This window comes from Fragaria vesca, linkage group LG2, assembly GCF_000184155.1.
Source record: "Fragaria vesca subsp. vesca linkage group LG2, FraVesHawaii_1.0, whole genome shotgun sequence".
Taxonomy (NCBI): domain Eukaryota; kingdom Viridiplantae; phylum Streptophyta; class Magnoliopsida; order Rosales; family Rosaceae; genus Fragaria; species Fragaria vesca.
This window is the reverse complement of record NC_020492.1, coordinates 18004552-18026211: the sequence shown is the minus strand read 5'-3', so window position 1 is coordinate 18026211 and position 21660 is coordinate 18004552. Positions and strand designations below refer to the sequence as shown.

At 39.6% G+C, this 21660-nt stretch overlaps 3 protein-coding genes across 3 annotated transcripts; 1 reads left to right on the top strand and 2 right to left on the bottom strand.

Moving 5' to 3' along the window:
• The first annotated feature begins 120 nt into the window (after positions 1-120).
• Positions 121-2751, top strand: LOC101312231 (tuftelin-interacting protein 11-like). The gene has a single exon (XM_004292608.1). The coding sequence runs from the start codon at positions 121-123 to the stop codon at positions 2044-2046; it is 1926 nt and encodes a 641-aa protein (XP_004292656.1). The 3' UTR covers positions 2047-2751.
• A 2359-nt stretch (positions 2752-5110) lies between these two features.
• Positions 5111-6949, bottom strand: LOC101305622. Its single transcript, XM_004290738.1, has 3 exons — positions 6541-6949; positions 5726-5847; positions 5111-5639 (listed from the first exon to the last, which is right to left on the bottom strand). The coding sequence occupies exons 1-3, from the start codon at positions 6836-6838 to the stop codon at positions 5523-5525; spliced, it is 537 nt and encodes a 178-aa protein (XP_004290786.1). The 5' UTR covers positions 6839-6949; the 3' UTR covers positions 5111-5522.
• A 2179-nt stretch (positions 6950-9128) lies between these two features.
• LOC101305329 (ABC transporter C family member 14-like) lies at positions 9129-15816 on the bottom strand. Its single transcript, XM_004290737.1, has 12 exons — positions 15750-15816; positions 12942-15114; positions 12529-12849; positions 12355-12441; positions 11636-12265; positions 11391-11555; positions 10912-11206; positions 10596-10810; positions 10158-10463; positions 10006-10069; positions 9684-9923; positions 9129-9584 (listed from the first exon to the last, which is right to left on the bottom strand). Exons 2-12 carry the CDS (start codon positions 15036-15038, stop codon positions 9484-9486), a joined length of 4521 nt encoding a protein of 1506 aa, XP_004290785.1. The 5' UTR covers positions 15039-15114; positions 15750-15816; the 3' UTR covers positions 9129-9483.
• Between the last annotated feature and the right edge of the window lie 5844 nt (positions 15817-21660).

Here is a 21660-nt window from a genome sequence, read left to right as displayed (position 1 = left end):
TAGAATTTTCGTTGGAAATAAAAAATAAACCGACCTTTGACAGTTCCCGACTATAAATAACATTTCGTTGTTGATATTCCCAGATCATAACAATCCCTGAACCTGAAAAAATAAACCTTGATGGCAGAAGACAACCACGAGTGCGGAAAACGCAGGAGGCAAGACGGCAACGTCGATGGCCTTGGTCTCACTGCCGGAATCGGGATGAAGATGCTGAAGAACATGGGCTACAAAGGAGGCGGTCTTGGCAAGAACGAACAGGGAATGCTCAACCCCATTCAACCCAAATTGAGGCCAAAGAATTTAGGCATGGGTTTCCACGATTACAAGGACACCAAAACCGACCTACCCAATTCGCAAGAAGCATTTGTTGAGGTCCAAAAGCCTCCACTCGCCAAGACTGACATGCCAATTTGGAAGAAGAACGTTATTAACAAGCAGCACAAGGATTTCTGTTTGGCGGAGTTCTTGGCCCAGAAGATGGAACAAGAACAGGGTGTTGTTGTTGATGAGCTTTCCAATTTGGACAATGAGATTAATGCTGTTTTGAACCGACTGAAGGAAGCAAATTACATGGGAGAATTGACATTGGAATCGCTGGCCGATGAGTTTGGTGACATTCGGAGGAGGTACACTGACGATTGTAAGTTACTTGACTTGTCTCGAATTGTGTTTTCATTTGCAAAGCCTTTGTTTAACGAGATGTTTCAGGGTTGGGATCCTCTGCAGAATCCTTGGCTTGGTTTCGACATTGTGTCCGCCTGGAAGGGTTTGCTGCATGAAGAGAAATGTTATTATACCGAGTTAATTAGAGAGATTGTGTTATCTGAAGTGAGGATGACTGGCCTCAATAGTTGGCAGGCTGAGGAGCCTGAACCGATGCTCGCGTTTTTGGAGGCCTGGAAGGAGTTGCTGCCCGGTTCTGTTGTTCATGACATATTGGATATGGTGGTCTTGCCTGAATTGAGGGTTTCTATACAGTTGTGGGAACCAAACTTGGGAAGTGTTCCTATCCATTTGTGGGTGCATCCATGGCTGCCATTACTGTTTGAGTTGGGAAATGAGTATCAATTGGAGTTGGAGGAGTTGTTTGGAACAATGAGGTTGAAGTTGTGTAACTTTCTTAGCTCATGGCACCCGAGTGATGGGTATGGTTATAACATAGCGTCACCGTGGAAAGCAGTGTTTGATTCTACCACTTGGGAGTTGCTTATGTTTAGATATGTAGTTCCCAAGTTGGAGCTGGTGCTACTAGAAGATTTTGAAGTGAACCCTGCCAATCAGAAGCTTGATCAGTTTAATTGGGTCATGAGGTGGGCGTCTGCTATTCCTATGCATCTGATGGTCAATGTGATGGTGAAGGGTTTCTTCCCAAAGTGGATAGAGGGTTTGCATTTATGGTTGAAAACCAATCCAAAGTTTGAAGATGTTGCCAATTGGTATAGGGATTGGAAGGAACTTATCCCTAAAGAGTTTTATGCGAATGAAAGTATTGGTCGTCAGCTTGAGTTTGGTCTTGGTATGATGAACCAGGCTGTTGAGGAGATGGAGGTTGCCCGACCTGGTTTGGAAGAGAAGTCTAGGGTAGCTGGAAAAAGGCAGGATAAAGCAGTACCAGCAACCCAAACAAACTTGGAGGCCCAAACCAACATGGATGACATTGATCATGAGTTGAATTTGAAAGAGAAGGGTAAGATTGATCAAGTGCAATTTGAGGCAAAGAAGAGAGCAGTAGCTTTTTTAGCCAATGCGAAATTGGGCAGCACAACTGATGTGGATGACATTAGTCATCAAATGACCCTGAAAGATGTTATTGAAGCAGAAGCACAGGAACATGGCTTGCTATTTAGGCCTAAACCTGGGCGAATGTATGATGGTCACCAGGTATATGGGTTTGGTAGCGTAAGCATAATGGTGGACTTTCGAAAAGAAAAGATATATGCTCAAACAGAAGAGACTTGGTCTCTTGTGTCCCTTGAGAGGCTACTTGAGTTGCACAAGAACAAGGAGACGATGAGTTCCCGAATGAGGCCTCTACACACTTGATGGAATAGGAGGAACTCAGTTTTTGTCAATACCAGCATTTGTTAAGAGTCGCTCGTTTATCATGGTGGTGTAAAACATACATAATATGATAAAGGTTTAATAATTTCATATGATTTTGGATTATTTGTGCCCTGCCTCTGGCAAATACATGAGAATTGATCAACTGTTTACTTTAGTTTCTTGATAGTTGATGAAACATGATGGCCTTTGTTGGATCCTGTTGCTGAAACTTCTGCCATTTTTCTGTTCATAACATGTGGAATTGGATTGTTCATGTGTCGGAATAACACTATACTGGCCTGCTTTACTGTTAGACTATCAAGAAGCTTGATTTTGGCCCTCTATTGAAGCTCCTTTCTGTTGCGGTCCTTGATGAGCAGCTTCAATGTCCAATCCCCTGTGCAAACAAGCTGCTACTGGGTGATAAATTAACTATCTGGCTCAAATTTTTGCTTTGGATTATTCATACGAATGCATGCACTTATGCAGGTTCTTTTGAAGCGGCTCTGGTAGATGCATCTGTTAATAGAGAACCTCTGGTAAGGTTTTCTGTCAACTTCTGCTCACCCTTTCTCTCAAATGATGCTGAACAGCTGAAGCCTGTAAATGGAGTCCGATAGGGGCCATTAGCATTTCTCTAAGATTGAGAACTTCAATAGGCCACGTTTTAAGGCAAAATGCTTACAATTCTGCATGGGTGCAGAAGGAAGGTAGCTTCTGATCCAAGCGTCCCTTAGTGCATACTTCATCTGGAATCATGAGATGGTTACTTAGATTTGAACTTTCTTTCAGCTTCATATTGGTTATTGGTTATGCTACTATGTTATTTATAAGCTCTGAGGTGATCATCTACCAATTTCAAGGCTAGGGAGTGAAATCTTTCAACTCCTTGGTACCTCAACTATTCATCAAGTCTTCGGTTCATTTGGAAGTGTTTGTAATGTTGTGTTTGTTTAAGCTGCAACAATGGTTGCTTTTGTTGCTCTCATCCTCATACTATTAGTCTATGGTGTACACAAGTAGTGTCCGCAATCAATGGATGTCCTTGTTGTGGGAACCTCTCACACCCCAAAACGTTCCATTGGTACAAGGATTATTAGGAATGAGATGATTTCGTCTCAACCGATTTATCTCAGCCTCTCAGGGCCAGATTTAAGTACAGATTTTAGATGACTGTCTAGCTATGTCTGTGTAACTTGCAATAGAAGCTACCATTCTCGGAGGTATGATATCGAATTTATGGTTATGGTTTAGAAATTGTGTTTCGAGGTGAATTTTTTTTATTAAAAAAAAAAATAAAAAAACTTTAACCTATTCGTGAGGTTTGAACCTATAACCTCAAAGTTATCAGTGATCAAGCCATGACCCACCAACTATTTCGAAGTGAAATTGATTTGTTAACCGTTCATACATTATGCAACTTTGTACTCGTTCGGAACTAGATTGTCCTTAAAGATGCCGAGGGGCACAGATCAGCTACAAATTAACACAAGAAAATAACATACGATTTAGTCTCTACACATCATAATAATCAATTTCTATTTCGTCGTAGGGTTGCACATCCTCATTCAAAGCAGCAATCTCTTCCCCCTGCTCCTCATGTCCCTCAAAGTCTCCCAAATCATCGACATTGTAAACCTTGATCCCGTAGGGATATAAAAACAGCTCAATGTTGTTTCGAACAGTCTGCATTATGAATTCTGGGGTCAAAACCTGTTCCATGGTCATTAAGGAGGCAAGAGCAAGAGTCCACTGCTGGATGATAGATTCGATGAACTCCCTTACAGTGCTTACTTGGAGGGACTGGTTGTCGAGGGAAGTGAGCAGCACGGCGTACTTCCTGATGGCGTCCACATCGTTGGCGCGAGGGCCGATTGTGAAGTTGGTTGTAATGGTGAATGGATGGTTCTCGATGCTCAAGGCATGGACTTGGAAGTTGTAGTTGACAGGGGAGAGGTCGATGAGCATGTAGGAGATATACAAGCCACGGAAAACACTGGTCTTCTTTTGGATCTGCATGTCATCGTGAGCTCCGGCACCGGTGGTCACCAGATACTCATTTGAAGTGACTGCTTCCTTAACCATGGTTACCGTCTTTGACAAGAAAGAAAACATGGTTGTCAATTGGTGATCGTTTAGGGTTAACAAAAGGAACAGGTGAAGTTCAAAGGTCGACTAAAGAGGGATTTCAGTGTATATGGAGAATTTTTAAACCCGGATGAGATCGAACTCTTGTTTGTGCAGAAATTGGACTCCTATTAGACTTAGGAACGAAGCAGATCAATAACATTGCAGAATAATGAAAATTGTGAAAGGTAAAAATAAAAAGAATGAAGTTAACTTTTATATTTCATTCCTTTTGCATTTCCTGTTGTACAGGAGAATAATACAGCGTACATGATTTCGCATGATCCATGAGAGCCGGATATATATAACTGGAATTCTGGAAATAGGACGAATGCTAATTTCCACTTGGAATACTGAAGCTAAGAAGTTGAGGTGAGTATGAGTTTCATGATTGCATATGGTCAAATTTATTACATGATTAATTATTCTAAAACAAGTTATATGATTTAAGATATTAGATGGAACTAATGGAACTAATAAGAAACAGTACACAATGATAGTGTAATACGAGATCCAGATGTGCCATAGCTAGGTAGATTATGATTAAAAGATAATCTCTCACATAATAAGTTCAATGTCGTGATTCGTATTTTATAAATGAAAAATGTGACAAATGTGTTCATCGAATATAATGTCGATTTTAATTTGTCTAATTCTCTAAATATTGCAATGTCATGTTGTCAAAGTCATATATTTGTTTCAATGCATATTTTGTTTTAGGATGGTGTTATTAACACACCTCTTTTTTATATTAACACACCCCTTATACAGTGAGAACCAATCATAAATCAAATTCAGTTTGTAAACAAAATAAAAATGTGTGGATATGAAAATAGACGGTGTGAGTTAACAAAAAAAATCATTTTAACAATAACACTACATAATTCATTAGCGTGCGTACCGTTTACATCAAGGGGCACAAGTCGATACAAAGATGCATGAGCTGATTCACATAAGCTTCAACAGTCTTACAAAAGACATTAGAATTACAGCTTGTTCTACTCAATTGGGTAACTCCAAAGTCCAAAACGTGAACATATCGGGGTGCCACCCAGTTGGCTACACCTCCACAGAATACTAGTTTTCAATGACCGAGATACTCAACACTTTCAAAAGTTATCCATCTCCGGCTACCATGCGCCTCCCCTAGAGGATTTTGAAATACTAGTATATATTCTATTTAAATGTAAATAAACAAAGAACAACAATAATCAACCAAAGTCTTTATATGAGTGAGTAGAAATGTAGCATACGCATTGAAAAGGATAAATTATCTTGGGTTCACATGACTACCAGCATCATCATACAAAACATGACTACCAACATCACCATACAAAACAGAACCTTTCTCAACGGGTCAATATCAAGGGATTTCGATCTTTATACATATGATACCTTCTGCATAACTTCTCCAAAGTTGCAACAGAATGCTGCATTGCATTTAGTTTTGTATCCATGAACATTCTCTGCAAATGCAAAAGTCAAAGATAATGAGAAATTAAACAATTTCACAACTTAAGCTTCACAAACAAAATGAAATCTTGTATTTCACCTGATAGTCATCTCCATATTTCTCAATAAGCCGACTGACATGAACACGTTGGATGGTGGTTAACGGTAGTAACGAAGCAGGTCTCCCATCTCTCCGTTTCTTTCCCAGAGTAGTTTTTAAATCTGAATGTAGTCCAAAGTACCAACCATCAGTTTCGCAACTTAGAAAGAGAAGCATAGAAAAGGCCAAGTTCCAAACATATGCGATACATGAGCAGAGACTTTAGAGTAATGGTAAACCCTTATCAAACAAGTGCAGCAGTCTATAAGGGCAGAATGCAGATAACTTTTGTTCCTGGAATCCAGACAAGCCATCACATTTTTATATGCTAAGATTCTTTATACATCAGTGAAATAGCACCCTCACCTACTAGAAATTTACCACTCAATATATGTCTTAAATCAAAGATGTCCTCACCATAGCTACAGTTTTGAGCTAATAGATACGTCCAATCAATTAAGTAATCACATTTTCGGCATGAACCTACTTACAGAAATGGATCAGAAGCTAAAACGAACGCAATTTTACAGAAGAATCTAGCTTCACATTACAGTCTCCACATTCTTATTTTCTGTTAATACTTGTCGACACCGCTGAATAGGCAATAATCCAAGACAAACAACTGTAAGAAATGAGGGTCTAGCTCTAAACCCAAATTCAAACTGAACAACACCTCTAAAACAAACCAATTCGAACATTTCACTATCGAAACTATGTGTCATATCATATTCAGTCACACCATTCCAAACTCCTTAAAATTAAAATTCACAAATTGAAAATTCCGAACAAACAAACAGAGAGAGATTGGAACTAACCGTCCTCTTCGAGATCACTACCGTCGTCGTTGGGGTCTACGAGCTCGGCGGGGTCAGGCTGATCAGGAGTGACCTGGAGAGAGTTAGGGTTGGAGAGGACGCCGAACGACTTGTAGTTTTGGATGACGGTGCCTTCGGGGTCCCACTTAGGGCGAGAGGCAGGGTCTGCTTGGTCGATCAAGGCCCGGAGCTTCGGAGGGAGACAGAAGGCCGGCTTGAAGACGTTGGGCTTACGCTTCGGCAGCGCCACCCGCACCTTGGTCCGAGATCGCTTGTACTTTCTTCTTGAACCTCCCATCTCTGCGTTTGGCGGCAGAGGATTGATTTAGGGTTTATGTGTTTTGGGGTTTTAGAGTAGAGACGACGCTGTGTCTTTTTATCAAAATTTCTCTTTTTATTTCCTCTAAACGCTGCGTTTCACGCCATCTCTCCCTATTTATTTATGAGGTTTTATTAAGAAATGCTGAAGGGTAAGTGGTATAACATGTAATAATCTTGTGAGTTCGATTCATGAAAAATTAGTTATAGTATTTAATTAAGAATTTTATTGTTTAGATTTTTATGATTTTAAAATTTCTATAGAAATTGAAATTATTTTATCTAAACACAACGTCACAACGTAAATACAACAACTAATTTTTTATAAATTTAAATTCTATTAATTGAGAATTTCATAATTTGAATTTCATAATCTAAAGTTTATAAATGACAAGAATTTGTATTTTTTTTTTAACAGAAAAGGTCAACACTTTATTATAATCAAAAAATTACATAGAGACGATGTAAAAATACATCGAGAGAAATACGAAAAACATCTACAAATAACGAGTGTCAGCACTAAACAATAACACTTAGACTCAGTGTTACACTCACGAATTGCAACCGTTGAGCGAAATGAGTAGTCGATGATTTGACTACCCATGCAAATCCAATGCTCAAAATGATAAAAATCACTTCGGCACCAGGCTGAGAGTAATCTTCCACCTGAGGAATCGAAGCCGGTCAAGGGTGATTTCAGACATGACCGTGATGGTAGACGATCCTTAACAAACAAGTACCAAAGCTGTGGGTCCATCAACCAATAGTAAAACCAGTGTAGAGGCCAAAACCAAAAACACTTGCAGTATTTCCAAGAGCAAAAAGAAATTGAATTGCAAGCCCAAAGCCCACAAAACCCACCCGGGTCCCAGACCCAAACCTTACCCCAAGCCCGGATCCAGATCCGACCCAGCATACACAGCTGAGCCTAGATCCGCCCCGACCTAGGTTCCAGTCGAAACGCCGTCGTCTTATGGAGTTGGAATGCCGCATCACTGCCTGAGCAACTTCCCAACCTTTGCCGAAGTCTACCATGCTGCACATCTCTTCCAGACAACTGCTCACCACCAAACTTTTGGATCGAACCACGACCCAACTCGACCACCAAAATGAATATGTTCCCCAACAACCAAATTCGTCGTTGCACATCCACCAGACGGAGCCTAGAACCGCAACCACCAATCCCGACTAGCCCTAAAAACACACCATCTTTCAAACGAGCCCTTTGTGGCCTTATCAGACTAGTCTCTCTTACCATCACCAAGCTTGATTCCCACCACCATGGTCGTGTACCACCCCCAACCTCTTCCTCTCTCCGTTTGATCTGAATGGAGGAAGTGACCACAGGCCAATAAGTTACCCACGACCAGAGTTTTGGCACAACAAAAGCTGTCCTAGATGTAATCGGCACTGACTGCGATGTCGAGACAGTTCTCCACCGATGAAGGAGGAGGGTGCAGAGAGGCCGGAGGCGGCGCACTCCCAACCCTAGCAGAGCGAGCTCTCTAGGCATTTTTTAATTATTAGCATTACTCATTACAAGAATTTGTATTTAGACTAACCTCAGTTAAAGGAATTGACAAATGACACCTATTTTGTGAGGAGTTCAAGTCGGGAATTTAAGCTCCCAAATTCCACGATTATTTTCCCGTAGAAATTGCTAATTTAACGGGATAAGAATCCAAACGGGAGAAACAGTCCTGAGAAATTAGGAATTCCTTATTTTTGATTAAATTCTCGGGAATTCACCCACATCTAACATACTGTTAGAGATCTATCATATACAAGTGTGATACTAAACTTCCTCAAGTTACATCTCATATATCAATTGTTTCGAATGAAATAGAAATTTTTCTCCAAATTGCAATATGAAATGTGTTACCTCTTTTAAGATAATGATAACAACAAATTATTAAAATTCTTTAACCTACTTCCACATTTACATCTGTAATGCAATATGAAATGAGTTACCTGTAATTACTTTAGCATTCTTGTCCTTCTTTAGCCAAAACCCAAATTTATACTTCTTGTTTAGTGGGATATCTTTTTCCTTAATTTTAATCCAAAGAAAGGCTGATGTTTTTTTTTNTTTTTTTTTTTTTTTTCAAAATTCATTCAATAGGGTTTAGGGTTTACACTTGCACAGTCAAGAAAAAGCCAAAGTTGTTACCTCAATTATTTATTATCTTTTACAAATTATAATTAACTGTTAACAAAAACCACTTGGAAGTCATGTACTAAAAGGAAGCAGACAGAAATCCAGTTGGGTAGAACAAAAGACTGCATCCATTAATTTCAGGTTCAGGACACTACTACAACTGAGATGTCCTTGTCATTTACCTAGAAGCATTTGATTCATAATTCCAGCACACGATTATGATTTTTTTCTAAGGATCTCAATGCATTCTACTCAAAATACACTACTGAATTTCACTTGGCTAGTAAGCTACAAGTCTAAGGTAGGCTTCACTTGAACTTTCTTCTTTATGTTGATATGTCAACGAATAATGTTATTCTTCCAGCAGCAATTCAGGCAGTGATGTTGAAAACTTGCCAAAGATTAGCATCAATGCAACCGCCTGAATCAGCGATAGAAAAACCGGGAAATGCACAGTTACTTGTTGCTTAAATTCCTTCTGAGCGGTTGGCATACTCCTGAACCAATGCCCCAAACAGCGACCGCCTCTCGAGCAGGTGTGATGGAGAGTCAAACTCTTTAGCCCTCCCTGTTAAAATAACAGAAACACATGAATTAATTAGAAACTTTGGACTTAGAAAATTCATTGTAAAGCAAAGCCAAGCATGACACTGATTATCAAACTCACCTGCATCTACTACTAACACTCTATTGCAGTCCATCACTGTTGGTATTCTGTGAGCAATGCTGATGATTGTACATGCAGCAAAGTCCTCTCTGATGATCTTTTGTATCGCAGCATCCGTCTGTGAATCAACTGAAGCCGTGGCCTCATCCATGAACAACAGCCTGCTGCGCTTTAACATAACTCGTCCCAAACAGAGAAGCTGTCTTTGCCCCACGCTCCAGTTATCTCCATCATCAGCCACTGTTTGAGTTTAATTCAATGGAAATGTTCAGTACCTAATACCACCAATGCTAGGATAATTTGTTAGGTGAGAGTCACATACCTAAAGCATTGAGTTTTTCAGTTTTTGCAGCAACAACATCTTTAAGTTGGCACCGCTCCAAGCTCTGTGAGGAAACATAACATTGATGCCAAATAAGCACTCAATAAAAGAGTGATGATGAAATAACAAGCACACAGCTTTCGTCAAGTTACCTTCCAAATCTCTTCATCTGAATACACCCCGATTGGATCAATGTTGCTTCTCACAGTGCCTTCGAAAAGGACAGGTTCTTGAGGAATGATCCCAAAGCTAGACCGGAGATCATGAAGCCCTATTGTGCATATGTCAATGCCATCAATGATAATTTTTCCCGCTGAAGGTTCCACCAGCCTAAAGAACACCTGGATTAAAGTGGATTTCCCACTCCCAGTTCGACCAACAACACCAACCTTCTCACCCCCATTAATGCTCAGACTAATGCCTTTCAGAACCAAGGGAGTATTCGGACGATATCTGACCTGCTCACCACAAAATTGAAACATCATCACAATGGAACAAACTACTCTAGGAAGCCAGTTTAGCTTGAGACAAAGTAATGCATTTGTCAAAACCACTTATTTGCCTATTTAAAGAAGTGAATGTTCTTTTACCTGCAAGTCTTTCAGCTCAACGTTTCCATGAGTTGGCCAATTCATAGGAGGGACACGATCTACTATCTTCCATGCTGCTTCTGATGGAATGTTACAGAACTGCTTTATCCTCTCAACTGACACCATCCTATTTTCAACGAAGCAGCTCATATATATGGCCCAAAATAGTACACCATTGAGGGACAATCCATAGGAGAGTGATAAGCCAATATTCTCTACATCATATGGAAATAAGAAGCTATGTCAAAACAAGTACTTCATCTGGCAAATCTTATCAAGTTTTGGCACAAGAAAAACAAAAGGAAGATTTAGGTACCAGGCTTTACTATACTGCTTGGCAGCAAGATCATGAACAAAGTGGAAATGCAGAGAATTAAGCTCCCAAGAAGTTCTAGACGAAATCCCAACCACTCATTGGAGCCATTATTGTGGAAATCCATACGCAAATTGGCATTCACTCTTCTAACATTTTCCTTGGTAAACTTGTTCTGGTTTCTGAAGGATCGGATTGTCATAACCCCAGATATGCTTTCTGAGAAATGATGGATAACAGGCGCCTTCGTGATTGAATCAAGTCGGGTTAATTCACGAGATGATGCAAGATAGTAACCCTAAAATCAGAACATCACAGGAGTAATCAGTATATATTTGAGACCATACCACAACTGACAGATGTTTTTATCAGTATAAAAAGTTTTGCCATCTAGTTTGACATTTTTGCATCCACTTATATCTTCATATTGTGTTGTTCTTACACTGATGATGCTAACAAGAGGATAAGATGAATGAACATACCCGGTACCATATATTAAGCCAAAGAAGTGGTATCAGTAAGAAAATTGTTGGCCACGAGTTTTGACATACGACGATGAAGATACTGAGCACAGTGATATACATGGCAATGGTAACGCCCAACATGAAGGGAAGGAATAAGTCGATATTCGTCTGATCAGTTGATGCCTGGTATAGAATAAATCCATAAATGAGTAAGACAATAAATCATGAATTTGGATTAAAAGAGAATATGCATGAGTTCTTACCCTACTCAGAATTCTTCCAGAAGGTGTAGTATCAAAGAATGACATGGGGGCATGAAGGATGCTGTGAAGAATTTGCTTGAAGAAAATTTGAGCTGTTGTAAGTCCCACAATTGTCACAGTAAATGCTCTCACCAATACCAGGAAGAATGAAACAACTGCGATAATAGCATAGACAGTAATGAACACAGAAGGGTCAAATGATGCTGCTCGCTTTGCAGAAGTTTCATAGGCCAGCCAATAATCACCAGCCATAAGTGATCCTTGCCACACAAGAGAGAGAGACAACACTAGAACCACACCCCACCATCCAAAAGCCTCTGTGCAATAAATTTTGTAATTCTGCAAGCTGACTTTGCCTGATTCTTTCTCCTCTTCTTTGATGAGCTTAGATGTTCCATCTTTGGACTTGGGTTCATCCAGCTGAGAGTTGTTTTCACCATTCGCTTCTCCATGTTTTGAAGAGGACTGCCGAGATATCTGTGGTTTGGGAGAAGTACTTTCACCAGGCATAGCTGTGCCCATTTCTACAAGCTCCATGGAGCTTTCATGCGCAACTACAAGTGCTTTGAAATCGAGGCTTAGCAAATCGTTGTACTTTCCTGCTTGTACTATCATTCCCTCTCTCATGACCTGATGCATCATACATGTATATATACATTATAGTTTCTTCAAGCAGTTAAACAGGCAATGAAATGAGAAAGAATGTTCTGACTACCTACCACTATAAGATCAACATTATGCAAGAAGTCAACTTGATGGGTTACTAGTAAAATGGTCTTGTTCTTAAGTGCTCCCCGCACACATTCCTGCAAAAGAAAAGCATTTACATGATAATGATGAGATCAAAGAACCAGTTCAGAACAAATGTAGATGAATATCTCTAATAATGTTACCTTGAATATTTCTGATCCGGTATGAGCATCAACAGCACTGAAGACATCATCAAGAAGATATATATCACAGTCCTGGTATACTGCCCTGGCAAGCTGTATCCTTTGTTTCTGTCCACCACTTAGGTTGATGCCACGCTCTCCTATCTCGGTTTGATCTCCATACTCCATCATTTCCATGTCTTTCTCCAAGCAACAGACCCTCATAACTTCCTGGTATCTCGCTCTGTCCATTGGCGAACCAAATAGGATGTTTTCTTCAATTGTCCCATTCTGAATCCATGATGTTTGAGCCACATAAGCAGTTGTCCCGCAAACTTTTACCTGTCATGATGAATGCTTCTTAGTTCAACAAGTACTTGATTAAATTTAAATTTAATTTAAAGACATTTCTAAAACTATTCAGAGATGCATACCTTTCCAGACAATTTGTGCATCTCACCAAGGATTGAGGCCAGCAGGGAAGACTTTCCAGATCCTACTGTCCCAACAATCGCAGTTAGCTCGCCTTTGTTGACAGTCAAGTTTATATTCTTCAATACCGCTTCATTGCTTTCATCATCCCAGCTAAATGCACCATCCTTAACCTCCACAGCAACTCTACTGTCACAACCTTCTTCTCTCTCAACCGAACCCTCCACCAGCTCCCTACTACTCATATACCGGTCCAACCTCCCAAGCGAGATCATAGCTTGAGAAATCGAAATCATAGATTGTGGGAAAGTCCTAATAGGCTCCTGCAGAATTTTGAAAATGGTTGTGGTAGTGAACACCGTCCCAGCATCAAGTTTGACACCCAAAAACAAGGCAGTGGCGAATGTGACAGTTGATATAAGTAAGGGTGTGCACCACATGAGCACAACATTAGCCGAGATGGAGTACATAAACTTGGTCAGCCAGCTAAACTCAGATTCACGAAAAGTCTGAATCCTCTTGTTGAAGTGTTCCTCCCACGCCTGGAACTTGATGACCCTCATGTAATTAAGCATCTCATTCGTGGCCTTCATCCTCGAGTCCCTTTGCTTCATCAGATTGAACTGAAACCTATTGTTCCTCCTCGTCCCAAACACCACAAACACAAGCACACCAATGATCCCTATCATTGCTGTGATCACCGCTGCTCCGAGGTTGTTGTACAGCAGGACTAAAGCAATGATGAGCTGCACTGGCATCATCCATATGGCATGAAGCTGCAGCATCATGTCCGATAGCTGCTGCGCATCGACAGCCATGTAATTCACAATCTGTCCAACACCATGAGCCTGCCGCGCCGAGCAGGTCAGCCTCAGGCCCTTCTTGTACAAAGAAGTAATGAGAGTTGATCTTATGAGCATCCCCAGCTTCTGTGAGTTGAAGTTAAACTGGTGAGTGCACAACACCTCGACGAACTTCGCACACAGAAGAATCAACACCAAATAGTAGCCCTCAAACGGCGAGCTTCTTTTCCCAGCAGTGAAATCCACAAAGCTCTGGATCAGCACAGGACCTACATACATGACACACAGCCTGATCACCGCAAGAAAAGCAGTGAAAGCAATCTCTTTCCAGAAGCACCGCAGCAATGTGGTTCGAACCGGATGCTCCGACTTCTCCTCCGGTTTAGGCCAGTTGGATTCGAAAATGAGCGACATTCTCTCGGCTCTGTGCTCCGGCGCAAGCGTCGGAACTTCATCAACTTTCAAAGGGGACTTGTACCCTTTACGGAGCAGAGGATTCATCCAAATCCAAAACGTCTTACTAATGAACGAAGCTGAAGCGAAACCAGTCACATTGGACTTGCTCAGTAACGGCTCATACACTCCGTTAGACTCTTCTCCGTTAATCATCACTCGAATCCCAGTGGATCCTCTAACCGCAACAACAGCAAGAACAACAGATAACGGCAAAGACACAAAGGAAACCACATCATCCAATCTCATACTGCCTTCATTATGAACCAAACGAATCACACCAGAAGCTGTAAACAGAGAAACCGCAACGAAATTAGCCAGCCAGTAAATCCGAAGCGAAAGCGGGTGCTTCACAGCTTCGAATCTCTTCTCATGCGCCACCAGCACTGTAACAACCCCATGAGTTACAGCTTGCACCAGCCAGAACAACCCGTCCACGGTCTTCCATAGAGACTCGGTACTACTACTTCGTCTCGTGAAAGCTAAAATGCACACAATGGAGTAACATAGAGTCAAGAAAAGGCTCACGGTAAGCGAGAGCTTGAAGCAGAGCGTGGTGCTGGGACGGTGAGCTCGGCTGTTTGTTATCAACGGCTTGTCGAGCTCCGAAGCGCCGCCGCGGCTGGAGGTGAGCCTCGAGTAGAGCTTTTGGATTGCGAAAGCGAGGAGTGTGAGGAGGAACAAGAGATTGATGGAGGATAACAGAGCTCGCTGAGGGCAGGGGGAGAGGAAGACGAATCTCAGCCATTGAAAGATGGCCGGAGCTGATGATGAGGTGTCGTCTTGGGAGTGAATCACGGAGGAGGAACACGAGGTGGACGTGATCCACGACGCGGACGCCATTGTTTTGCAGAGGCCAAAGCTGCACTCTCTTTTTGTGGTTAATCTGTCATCATCGTCTTCTTCTTATATCACACACCTGAAAAATCAAGCAGAAATTCAGTGACACGTGGTCTGATAACAGCAACCAAATTGGAAGACGTTTGCGGTGAGAGTAACTACTAGGAAATCATGAGGAAAATCATGAAGGAAGACTTGTGAGGAGTCACATTTGACCAAAAAACTATTAATCATTTTTGAACTTTCTTCTATAGGAGGAAATTGACGAAGGGAAAACAACTGAGTTTTCGTGACTGGGTGGATTTGGAAAATTACCACCGTTCTTGTTTGACAAGAAACAATAAAGAAAACAGAGAGAACAGAACAGGAATAAAGGATGGTAAATGATGATTGAATAAAGTAGTTTTTTGAAAAGATTCACTGCAATAATTCAACTTTGATGCCAAAGACCAACAGTACCCAACAAAATTACTATTTCCAAGAAGGGATATGATTGCAGGGCAGGATTTGCAGGAGCGATTAAAGAAATGAAAGATTCACATCCACAGACAAAGCAATAAAAAAAAACCCAAGAAGGAAAAGAAGGTTTTTACTGTGTGCGAGAGAGAAGAAGGAAGATGAAAACTGCACCAGACTATATGAAGAATTTATGAATAGCCATTGAACAGTAGAAGACCCCGTGAAAGGGTTTTTCTTTATGTGGTTGAACCTTACTTGGGTTGAAAATGGATTCTGTGGCACTTGGCCTCCCTCTAGATGAGCACTGGTTGGTTCTGCAATGAAACCCAGATAGAGATTTGTGATTGAAGAGCAAAGCAAGTGTTATGGCTAAGCTCTATATATATATGTAATATATATTTATTTATACAAGAGTTGTAGTAGTCTTGGTTCTTGGACGAGAACCAAATGGCGTGAGCGAAAAGACGTGGAGGAATTGCAAGCAACTAATCTGTGAGAGTCTGCATTTGAGAGTGAGATACAGAGAAAGATGACACAGGATTTATTTGTCTCTTCTATATTGAACCATTTTGACCATTTGACCATTACTACCATTATTACCATTTATTTGTTTCCTTTTTATTTTTATTTGGCTAGTAAGTGTTATTAACACATTATTTTATATTATTAACACACTTTATTTATAATAAGAACTAATCATGAAACAAATTTCAACGGTAATTTATAAATAAAATTAAAATATGTTGATAAGAAAATAAATAAGGTGTTAACATTAACTTTTTTATTTTTGGTCAAATTTTGTTTTCTTTCCCTTATTAAGGTTTTGCCTCTTACCCACCTCGATCAGTTGTCTAGATCATGCTCCTCCGCCGTTAATGCGCGTGGGTTTCACGCGCTGTCACTATTTGGTGCAGTGATGACCTACAGCGCCACCGAGTACAAAATATCCAAATAAGTAGGAGAGTTTTGAGACGTCTTGTTTAGATGGGAGTTGAAGAGGCATCAAAGTGGAGAGTGGTGAAGTGGAAAGGTATCGAGCGCGTGGAGGTGGTAATGTTTATAACCGAAAAAAAAACAAAAAACCAAAAGGGACTGTTTTAAATTTTTTTTTTTTTTTTTCTATCGGAGGTGAGTACGTGAATAATTTCATACATTCTAAAATCATTGGACAAGGAGAGGTCTATTCAACTTACATCGACATATGTTTTTCTAAAAAAAGAAGAAAAAAAATATACAACGAATGTCAGCAAAACTAAACTTATCAATATATGGTAACGGAAAAGCAAGCATTTGTCAAATAATTGAGCCACCTCTTGAAGGTAAAAAGATTTTAGAAAGATCATGACTGTAAGAAGTGAAAGCATCGATAAGAAAATTGGAGAAGAAAATGCTCTTTAATTTCTTGAGTCTTGATCTATATCTTTGATAAAGACTTAATACATGATTAAGCTTGAATCGCCTTCAACTTCATGCTTCCGCGAGAACATAAACATCTCTATTCTCTAGCACTTCATTCACCTGCTACTATGAGCAAATAATCATGAGTGATCTGGTTTAGGCCAACTCATGTTTCCTTTGGAGTTTTTTGGACATTTAAATGTGTATTTAACTTCACTTAATTATAGATAACTAATTTTTGTTTTGGTCATATTAACAGTATGTACAAGTCAATTAAGTAACGTGAAGTTACGACGAACCACTATACAAGCAAAACACTTGTGAGGCAAAAGTGAATAGTCTTTGCGTAAGAATGTTTGTATAAGACCTCAAGTAATGCATAAATCTTATATCACACTAATAGATTTGTTGTTATATCCTCGTTGTTTCGCTAAATCATTTGAAGCAAGTAGATAATAATCGTTGTAAAATAATAGTCCAACAACTCAATAAAAGTCGGTACCAACTATCGTTTGATGTTGTTGTATTCCGATATTTATTCTTACATTGGGTATTTTGACTAGTTTCTCCTAGTACGTTGCACTTCACCTAATGTAGGGATCGCCGGCGTACACTCATTTATACGGAAGCAGACAAATTTCTATAGAAAATTGATTACAAAACCACCAACATTCGTCCTTGTGTGTAATTTGAGAAAGCCAAAAGGGTCCAGCCAGCAGAATTGCGGGTGGAAATGAATGCTTCTGTTATCAATTAACTTTGCTTAATTTGTGCATAAAAGGAGCTAATGGTGTCACTGATGACAATGTACATGTCGATGCTAGTACCCCTTAGATATTTTTTTTCTTTTTTATCTCCAAATATTTTAGTTTCTACCATGTGAATTTAACCGGAGTTGAATACAACTAAATATAAAATCAATTGAGTGGGTAAAATAGATTCATGAAATATATATACCTTTGGCAACATGGCTCATGAATATGTTCTATTATTCTAGTTGTGGAAGAGAACATATTCAATATGAATTCTCCATCTTCAATTGTAGAAGCATTTTCCATGGACAGTTGACAGTGATGTGAAGTTAAGTAATCCTACCTAGGTTTATAATTATGTTGTTGAAGCCCTATCTATGGTGTACAACAAGAGGAGAAAACTACAACATATGTACGTGGTGAAAGAAAACATCAATCATTTTATTCAAACCTCAAATAAGTCGGTGTCACATCAAATTCTTAAATACTATATAAGATCTTTATTTTATTCAAATGAATGAAATTTCGTCATCTACTTCTCTCACGCTACTTGATCATAGCTCAATTTGAGGACAAGAACATTGACGGTATAAAAACCAATAAATACGGTCGGCATATGCTAATTGACAAGGAAAAGAGTTAACAAAACATAAGTGAAAATGAACACCCAAGATCATTTATAAGAACCGTATGACTGTATGACAGTGAAACCTGCTTATTGTTAACAATTTACTTCCTCTTGATGTCTTGAACCAACCTGCCGAATTATTCCTCTATAAAGTAATGATTTTTCATTTAAATATATAGAAAAACAGAAAGCTCTCAACTTCAAACTCTAGATCCCTAAACAACACCTACCAAGTCCCCACCCAACCATCTAGATGAGCATATGTGAAGATGGACCAAAGAGAATGCATAACATCTAATATATGGTTGTTAATTCATTATAAGAATGTCATTAATCTAACTAATGAAGCATCATTAAGTGACCAAAATCCATACCTACGAGAAATGGTAAGCAACAATCAGATGACATGAGAAATATAAAGCCAACATTTTTCGACACTCAAATTAAAAAACCGTAACGATACTATCAACGTCATTGAACCACACAAATATATCGCACGTGCGAAATATGTTATCTAATGTTATCATGTGACCTCCCACGTCAAAATTAAAAGACAAGTCAAATAATATGACTGGTGTTATTTCCGGCAACATGCATATGTTGTAATTTTTCTCCTTAAGGTGTTCTGACTAATTTGCTTAAGTTGCTTGGTGTCCACGAATTCCATCTCCAATCATCCCAGAAACCTAACTAAGCGTATACGTCAGAGGTGAAGTCATCTGATGCAGAAAGCTTGGACACAACAAGTAGCAGAAGAAGAAGAACAAGTAGCAGTAAGCAAGTGATTAACCAGGAATTGACTAGGACAGGAATTTCACAGAGAAGAAAGATTACAATCAGAGCAAGACAAAAGTATTAACATAAGGCAAATTAAAGGACCAAGTTGTTTTGGGCGTTATATTGAAGATCTCACACACTGAGCTATCTCTATTATCTGATTGATTAGTTCATTAGTACGAATTCTTCCTCATTATTTTTTGTTTTGTCTATTTTGTGGAATTGGACGAAAGTGCTTTTTGCCGAAGCAGCCAAGTGAGAAGATGAACACTGAAATGTGTAAACAAAGAAGCATTTTGGATCTTATTGGTTTTCCATACAGCTTTGGGGCTTTTTCCCCCGATTAAAACAGCTTTGGGCCTCCGAACAATGTGATAAGGTCTTAAGGGATTATAAAAGGAACCTTATAAAAAAGAAACAATCTACAAGAAATTAGAATCTGCTTGTGACCAGTTTATCAGTTGATGTAAAGATATAAACGCGAGTTTACACACTCGCTCATAGAGGAGTGCTGGTGCAAAAAAAATTTGGGAGAGAGATTACCCAATATAAATCACTCTCATGTGATACTCGAGAAGCCTTTGACGCATTCATCTCGTCATCGATTATGGGGAGAAGGTACCTGCAAAACAAAAACACAATACGATGCCCTAGTCAATTTCGATTTAAGCATGTACAATAAAAAACATTGGTTTGATACATGTTACCGTTGTTACCCATGATTATTTCTCTTCCTTCTTCTCCATAAGTGAATGAATTTATAGACCTTCGATAAGTTCGACCTCACTTCACGTCGTAATGGGAGGAGCACGTTCTCCATGAACGATCATGTTTCACGTCGTTTACTTTATCTTGATGTTGTTCATCTTGAGCTTTGACCATCGGTTTCGGTTTAATGGGTGGGGGCCCAAAGCTGAAATTTTACACCACGCACCCATAAAGACAGACGACTAAAACCATACAAACATACCAAGAAAACAAAATCCTAATAACATTGAAACCGAAATAAGTGCGACCTTAATACAATATTCCTATATATATATATATATATATCGACTCTTATTTTTATGTTATTACTAGTTTTGGACATTTGACACATACTTTTGGTCCAATATCATACTCGAAGTGTCAACTTATTCTAAGTTTTCAGTTGTTGCATTTGTTTTTCATCAATTAATAGAAAAAGAGACAAACACAATTCCGTGCATTTTTGTATTTTTATTAAATTTAAAGGGTAGGGAAAAGAATACAAACATTATCCCATATTTCATCTATTAGTAACTTTGGTATCTCATGTTTTAGAAATATCAGATTGGTATCTCACGGATTTGTTTTCACATGGGTATCTAAAACGCATTCTGATGTTACGGCGTTAACCCAAATTGAAACTGCAAAGGGTATTTGGTTCTTTTCACGATTCCACTAACTGACTCTAACCCTATTTTTTATTTTTTATTTTTTATTTTTTAGTAAACTACATATTAGTTACTAACCAAATTTCGCTTTACAAATACATCCTTTACGCATTATCTTATACAGTTAAGGACAAAAATTAACAAATTAGGACAATTTAATGTGCACATGCCATTTGTCACTACAATTTTACCAGAAAACCCTTCACTACATATTATGTTGCTACTGTCGACAGAATGTGCTACTGTCGATCAATAGGTGCTACTGCCGATCAAAAGGTGCTACTGCAGATGCTATTGCAGTATTTTTTCGGCTATTCTATGATTGCTAGCGCGCTGCTACTGCCAACTCTTATGCTAGCACACTGCTACTGCCGACTCTTATGCTAGCACACTGCTACTGCTGACTCTATGATGTTAACGCGCTGCTACTGTCGATGCTAGCGTGCTGCTACTGTCGATTCCCAGGCATAATAACATTAATGTGCTACTGCCGAGTATAAAGGTGCTACTGCCGAGTATAAAGGTGCTACTGCCGATCAAAAGGTGCTACTGTTGGTGCAATAGTTGGTGCTATTGCAATTTTTTTCGGCAATTCTCTGATAGCTAGCGTGCTGCTACTGCTGACTATGATGCTTACGCACTGCTACTGCCGACTATGATGCTAGCGCGCTGCTACTGTTGAAAAAAAAAACCTGCAACTTCAACATAAACCTCCATCAATCCACAGAGCCTGATCTTCTTGTTCCTAAGATACTCCCTCACAACCTCCATTTTCAATCACTACCTCAATTCAACAACCTGAAATCAAACTGCTCAAATTCCCCTAATCACAAAGGCACAAAACTGATTCAATCCCCAAAAATCCACCGAAATTACCTTAGAGGCCGCAATCAAATCATGACCGACGAGACATCGATGATGTTGTGATTGATTCGACGTTGTTTGGCAAGTGAGATCGAGGATCTAGGACGACGAGGTTGGTGAAACCCGGAGCGTGCCGATGACGGCGGATCTTACAAGGCAATGGTGGCCGGCGAGGACGAAGAATGAGAGATAGATCTGAGAATCATCCTTCTATTCAAAAGCCATGGCGTCGATCTCCACCATAGCCGTCAATCTCTACCATCGTTGTCGAACTCAATCCATGGGAGGAGCTCCGATGCTTCGAAAGTTGACCAGGCCAGAATGAAGGAGGC

What these genes read in the sequence shown, in the direction of transcription:
- LOC101312231 (XM_004292608.1), top strand. Translation starts at nt 121, where the DNA reads ATGGCAGAAGACAACCACGAGTGCGGAAAACGCAGGAGGCAAGACGGC.
- LOC101305622 (XM_004290738.1), bottom strand. Translation starts at nt 6,838, where the DNA reads ATGGGAGGTTCAAGAAGAAAGTACAAGCGATCTCGGACCAAGGTGCGG. An exon ending in TAGTGATCTCGAAGAGGACG is followed by an intron (nt 5,848 to 6,540) that starts GTTAGTTCCAAT and finishes GACTACATTCAG; the next exon opens with ATTTAAAAACTACTCTGGGA. An exon ending in AATATGGAGATGACTATCAG is followed by an intron (nt 5,640 to 5,725) that starts GTGAAATACAAG and finishes TTGCATTTGCAG; the next exon opens with AGAATGTTCATGGATACAAA.
- LOC101305329 (XM_004290737.1), bottom strand. Translation starts at nt 15,038, where the DNA reads ATGGCGTCCGCGTCGTGGATCACGTCCACCTCGTGTTCCTCCTCCGTG. An exon ending in ATAATGTTGATCTTATAGTG is followed by an intron (nt 12,266 to 12,354) that starts GTAGGTAGTCAG and finishes ATGATGCATCAG; the next exon opens with GTCATGAGAGAGGGAATGAT. An exon ending in CTGGAAGAATTCTGAGTAGG is followed by an intron (nt 11,556 to 11,635) that starts GTAAGAACTCAT and finishes ATTCTATACCAG; the next exon opens with GCATCAACTGATCAGACGAA.